General features: G+C 35.7%; 1 protein-coding gene across 1 annotated transcript; it reads right to left on the bottom strand.

Moving 5' to 3' along the window:
- Window positions 1-707: 707 nt before the first annotated feature.
- On the bottom strand, window positions 708-6,238 carry LOC116011824 (ribonucleoside-diphosphate reductase large subunit-like). Its single transcript, XM_031251241.1, has 17 exons — window positions 5,710-6,238; window positions 4,914-4,975; window positions 4,732-4,819; window positions 4,022-4,285; window positions 3,618-3,858; window positions 3,450-3,526; window positions 3,116-3,286; window positions 2,938-3,030; window positions 2,705-2,854; window positions 2,526-2,612; window positions 2,269-2,433; window positions 2,060-2,179; window positions 1,777-1,979; window positions 1,539-1,688; window positions 1,312-1,459; window positions 1,107-1,190; window positions 708-1,014 (listed from the first exon to the last, which is right to left on the bottom strand). Exons 1-17 carry the CDS (start codon window positions 5,935-5,937, stop codon window positions 919-921), a joined length of 2,427 nt encoding a protein of 808 aa, XP_031107101.1. The 5' UTR covers window positions 5,938-6,238; the 3' UTR covers window positions 708-918.
- Between the last annotated feature and the right edge of the window lie 348 nt (window positions 6,239-6,586).

Below are 6,586 nucleotides of genomic sequence, written 5' to 3' on the forward strand. Positions count from 1 at the left end.
AGAACAAGCTACTTAACTCCGAAGACCTTTTAGCAACTCGGCACATTTCTAATTCGACACACTTTTAATACGGCACACTTCCAATTCGGCATATTTCGAATTCGCTGAGGAACACACCATTTGAATATCGAAAGTCCTTTCTTGAAGATCAAGCTACATTTTTTTTTTTTTTTGAAAATATCAAGCTACATATAAGCCCTTCATTGAAAAACAAGTTACTTAACTTCAGAAACCATTCAACAACTCAACACACTTCTAATTCATCATACTTCCAATCTACATAATTCTATTAGAGAATCAGAAGACTTCTTATATCTAGAGATTGTACACTTTCTCGTTTGATACATACTTCATTGTAATCAACACTTTGAATTTTGAAATATATACAATTCTATAATTTTTGCGTTTACACTGACTCTTTGTCCCTAACATAAAGATGAACGGAATACATTTTAATATTTATTTTTTGTTTGATTTCTGGAAAATAATACCAACTTGACCTTTTTAATGAATGATAATAATTTTAAATGTCACCTCAACAAATTTACCCTTATACCAATAAAATTGATCTAATTACATGAATTGACTTGTTCGAATAATTGTACTTCTTTTAGTGGCTATTTACTCCATTAAGGATGCTCTTACACAATATTCCACTCATGCAATTTAATATTAGTATATGAAAGGCAATAAGAACACTTTTTCAATAAAAATAAAATTTATACGGAGTAACATTTAAAACACAATATATGTACCTTAATTAACACATAAAAACATATGTTGAAGATATCCTCAAAAAAAAAAAAAACATATGTTGAAGAAGTAAAAGTAACAGATTTCACAATCACATTAACAGCAAAAACTAACATAACCTAATTCTGTACAAATATTTAGGTGGAGCCCGTATGGATTGCCTGTCTAACTTCCGCATGACATGCACTCTTCACGGTTTGTTAAAGAACACACCATCTGTGCCATTTTCGTTTCATCATCCACGCCTGCTTTCGACTTTTCCTGCAATTATCCATATTAATTAAATGCAGCAAGGATTTATAAACCAATAAATATTGCTCATTATGTCGAATATTGTATTATACTATGACTACCTTGATGATGGAAGTATCAACAGTAAACTTGATGGCATCAGCTGCTGCTCGTGTTCTTAGATAGTACATTCCAGTTTTTAAACCCTGCATATTATGTCCAGGTTCAGGTTCAGGTTCATCCATGAATCAAGATCGGAGCAGTATAAAGGCACAATGATATTTTGATGAGCAAAACCAATATCTAGATGAATGATGAGATACATACCCTAGACCAAGCATAAAAGTGGAGAGAAGTAAGCTTTCCGAAATTGGGTTGGTCCATATGGACGTTAAGGCTTTGACTCTGGTCTATATAGCATCCACGATCAACAGCCATATCAACCAAAGTTCGTTGCTTGATCTCCCAAACAGTCCTGACATCACTAAATTTTATTAGTATGTATTTGGGGGTGGGGGGGATGTCGTATGAAAAGAGACAATGTGAACCCATACTTGTATATTCGTTTAAGCTCATCTGGAATCTCAGCAATTTTCTGCACAGATCCATCCTCATATATAATCTGGTTCTTAAGAGCAGGGGACCAAAGCCCCATCTCGGTTAGGTCATGAAGAAGATGCTTGTTCACCACAACAAATTCACCACTGTAAGAAAATTAACTCAGAAATTATTCGTAATCAGGTTCAGGTAGCAGCAAAGCAAAATCAACTAAAATGTGAACCAGCAGCTAACCTTAGAACTCTACGGCTATATATGTTAGATGTGTATGGCTCAAAACATTCATTATTTCCAAGAATTTGGCTAGTTGAAGCAGTGGGCATTGGGGCTAAAAGAAGAGAATTTCTCACTCCATTCTTTTCTATCATTGTTCGGAGAGCATCCCAATCCCACCGTGCAGAAGGGGTCACTCCCCACATATCTGGTTGGAGGATACCCTGAACAATAAAAGTAGCCACTTGAGTTTTATATCTTAGGATTTAAGCAACAAGCCAATATGTTTTATGCAAATACATACCTTGCTCACAGGACTTCCCTCATAAGTCTCATAAGGGCTTTCCTTTGCAGCCAGTTCAGAAGAACTTTTCAGAGCATGGTAGTATATCGTCTCAAATATTTCTTTGTTTAGTTGCTGAGCCTGTATACAAAATTTGAGAGCAACCAATTTGAAACTGTACATCAAGAAAATACTCAAAATAGAGAACTGTTACATGAAAGTAGCTTTACCTCTGGTGAATCAAAAGCCATGCCAAGCAATATGAACAAGTCTGCAAGACCTTGGATGCCAATTCCAATAGGCCTATGCCTTAAATTAGACCTTTTTGCAGTTTCAACAGGATAATAATTAATGTCAATTATTTTGTTCAGGTTTGAAGTAACTACTGCAGTAACCTGTTACACGAAGAAAAATAAACACATTACACCAAACCCACAGGATAATGTCTCAAAAATACATTAGGAAATTGCTTGATGTAACATCAGACCTCAGCCAGTTTGTCAAAGTCAAAGTATCGATTTTTAGAACCTCTACTACCAACAAGCTTAGATGGTTGAGATTCATTTGGTACCCCCTGCACATAGCAGAATGATAAAGCCAAGCATTATTTTTTAAGCAAAAACAGTACTCCATAATAAACATGCATAACCATGCCATTGCAATTACCTTCTCCTTTACAAATCGTGGCAAAGCAATCGAAGCCAGATTGCAGACAGCAGTTTCATCTGGACTTGTGTACTCAATAATCTCAGTACACAGGTTAGAAGATTTAATAGTACCAAGGTTCTGTTGATTGCTTTTTCTATTGCAAGAGTCCTACAATAATGAAGGAAAAAAAAAAAGAGTAAGGATAACTGAAGCAATACCACATATGAACACTTATAGCACATACAACTCACTTTATATAGCATGTAAGGAGTCCCTGTTTCTATCTGGGACTTCAAAATTTCAAACCACAAATTTTGTGCCAGTACAACTTTCTTGGCCTTGCCCTGAGTAAAAGAAAAAAACTGATAAGAAGCAAGTACCAAGAAGAAACTATCCAGTCTGCTGTGTACTTGAACAATGCAACAGTACCTCTGTTTCATATTGCGTATAGAGTTTGTTGAATTCTTCACCCCAGCAATCTGCCAATCCAGGGGCCTCATTTGGACAAAACAATGACCATTGCCCATTGCTTTGTACTCTCTCCATAAATAGATCAGGTACCCAGAGAGCATAGAAAAGATCCCGGGCTCGATGCTCTTCCTGAAAATGGTATATCACCTTGTATCATCAATTATTGAGTAACCAAAAGCTTTTACAAGGAGTCAACAATGTTGTGCAAGATAATCATAATATAGGTCAAACCATAATATTTCATGTCTAACTAACTACTATACAGGCAAGAATATTATGAATCCAGCAATACCTTTCCATGGTTTTTTCTTAAATCTAGAAACTCAAAGATATCTGCATGCCATGGCTCAAGATAAACAGCAAAAGCACCTGTATGGAGCAAAGAGCAGCATGAGAAAAAGCAATATAAGGTACTACCACAGCTCAAACCTGTGAAATAGAACAGAACCTGATCACATACCTTTTCTTTTGCCACCCCCCTGGTCAACATATCGTGCAGTATCATTGAACACACGTAGCATAGGAACAATTCCATTGGATGTCCCATTTGTTCCACGAATATAACTCCCAGTAGCACGGATATTGTGCACAGAAACACCAATTCCTCCTGCTGATTTGCTAATTACAGCACACTCCTTGAGAGTATCATATATGCCATCAATGCTATCCTCTTTCATGCAGATAAGAAAGCAGCTACTTAACTGTAAGCAAAACAAGAGAACAATGTGAGGATTAAGAAATATTCCATTAATATAACTACAAAGAATAACAGGTGTGATCATCATTAATAAAAACACGATAGCAGTGTAATACAAAAGCAAAGAAACAGTGGTTGTAACATAGCAAAATGACTAGTCAACCTACTTGAGGTCTTGGAGTTCCACCATTAAAAAGAGTTGGGGATGCATGTGTGAACCATCTTTGAGACATTAAATGGTACGTCTTGATGGCAGATTCAATATCATCCTTGTGGATCCCAACAGCAACTCTCATCAACATATGCTGTGGCCTCTCAACAACTTTGCCTTGAACCTTTAAGAGGTAAGATCTCTCAAGTGTTTTGAAACCAAAGTAATCATAGTCAAAGTCTCGGTCATATATGATCTCACTGTCCAGACAAGAAGCATTCTGAGAGACAAATAAGAGAGAAAACTAGTCAGCCATGGCTTAGGGTGTGAAGGCAAAAGACTCCTTGACAAATATGTGCTCAGTTTATGGCAGTACTACTGTCTGATCAACTAGGCTAAGCAAAACTAAAATTTAAAGTTTTTTCTTTTAAGAAGGAATAGAGCTTGAGAGAAGGAATAAAGAAAGTTTTACATGAAGTTAACTTTTCAACAGTTTAATTGATTTGATAGTGTAGTGATGCAGTCAAACTAACAACATAATGAATTACCATTGCATTACAGCATATTTTATATCAGCAGTATCTATCATATTAAATGAACCAGCATATTTTGATGAGAAAAAGGACCAAGAAGCAAACAAAATACAGGCTTAGAAACCCTAGAATCCTTCTACATAAAAACTAATAAATCAAAGGATGCAAATTAATTATGAAAAAGTAATAATACCTTCATGATTATCTCATAAACATCATCAGCAATGAGAGGTGCTTTTAGTCCAGATCTCTCATTGACATGGTAATACATGTCTTTGACACTGCAACCACCAAATAGATTTTAAAGTAATCTTGTCAGTTTCAAGAGTCATTAATTAGCACTGACAGCAAACAAAATATAAGCAAAGCTCTTACGTCTCAGAAAATGACTTCTTGGTATTTTTATGGAGATTAGAAACAGCAATCCGTGCCGCCAACTGCAATAAACAGACAATTCAATAACTGCTGGCAATTTGTACTCCATATTAAAGAAAACCTTAATATACAGCTCACAAACTATAAAGATTGCACAACCACAATCAAGTGTAGCTCATTAGGTAATTAAGCATCATTTCTACAGAGGATTAAACAAGGCCCATAGATTGTAAAAGGAATAGGATGCATAGCACAATTACAGTGGAGAATGGATAATAAAAGTAAATAAATAACAGAAAATCTCCCACCAGAATTTAAAACTTCGGCAATACATAATTATGCCAGCAACAAGAAGATGAGAATTTAATGACCAAAAATTTTTTCCAAAATTCAACAAGCACAGACCCAATCAACAGATCTACACTAAATACCATTCATTTCATTAAAACAAAATGGCTGGGTGATGAATAAAATTACAGGGAAGAAACAAAATGAACAAAAAGATACATGTGTGTATATTGAAACTAAAAGCAAAAGAAAGCCACACATTACACAACTAACTTTGGCATATAACTCACCAAACCTGTAATTCAAATTTTAAAAATAAAAAGAAATAATATAATCAAATAAAGCTAATAACATTAAGAAAATAATTCCACAGCCCAAAAAAAGGTGCTGTAATAGTACCCAAACAAATGGGTAGAATCAAAACAGACCATTATACTTTGACCAAATTTGACCCAGAAACCGTTTTCCAACCAAAATAAAGTGATAACTGCAAAAGACAGAAACTTACAGATGCATAGTCAGGGTGGTTAGCAGTCATGGCTGCTGCAGTCTCGGCGGCCAATTCATCTAGTTGGCTCGTGGTAACACCCTTATAGACACCGGCACATACTTTCTGGGAAACAAGTACCGGGTCACAATGCTCAGGACTGAGCCCGTAGCTAAGCTTCTTAAGCCTAGCGGTGATCTTGTCGAAGTGCACCGCCTCCTGGCGCCCATCTCTCTTCACGACGTACATTGTCTCTTTGCTGGGAAATTTTATCGAACAGCTGTCAGACAACTGGATAGCCTTCTTGAAATGAGCAGGATCCGAGTGCGTGTTTATGAATTATAAATAGGAGGATGTGATTTCGGGTTTGGTATTAGGGTTTTGATTTTTGAATTTTCCCTCTTTTGGAGTTTGGAGGAGCGTTTAATGGCCGCATGCTTGAATTTTCCCGCCAGAGAACGAGCTTGGACTTGTTTGGCGGGTGATAAGATAAGAAAGAGTAGAGGGGAAGCTAGAAGTGGACCCACTGCCTCTTTTTTTGTTTTACTTTTTATCTGTGTACCAATGTAGATTGAAGAGTAGAGGAGAAGCTAGAGCCTGGAAGTAGGACCCAGTGGCCGGCGCTGGCAAAAATATCCTACTCAATTAGGCCCCTTTGATTCGCGAAAGATATTTGAAGAGAAATAGAAGTGAAATTTTATGAAAAATTAATTACTAAGAAGATGAATTTCATTGTTTGGTTGTTGAAAAAGAAGTTATTGAGAATACAAATTTCATTGTTTGGTTGACTTTTTGATGATAAGGAATAATAAGTATAAAGACATATATGTTCCTAAATAATAATAATAATAATAATTTATAAATTAAAATATTATAATATATAAAATATAGTATTATA

Source organism: Ipomoea triloba, chromosome 3 (genome assembly GCF_003576645.1).
Source record: "Ipomoea triloba cultivar NCNSP0323 chromosome 3, ASM357664v1".
In the NCBI taxonomy this organism is placed as follows: Eukaryota; Viridiplantae; Streptophyta; class Magnoliopsida; order Solanales; family Convolvulaceae; genus Ipomoea; species Ipomoea triloba.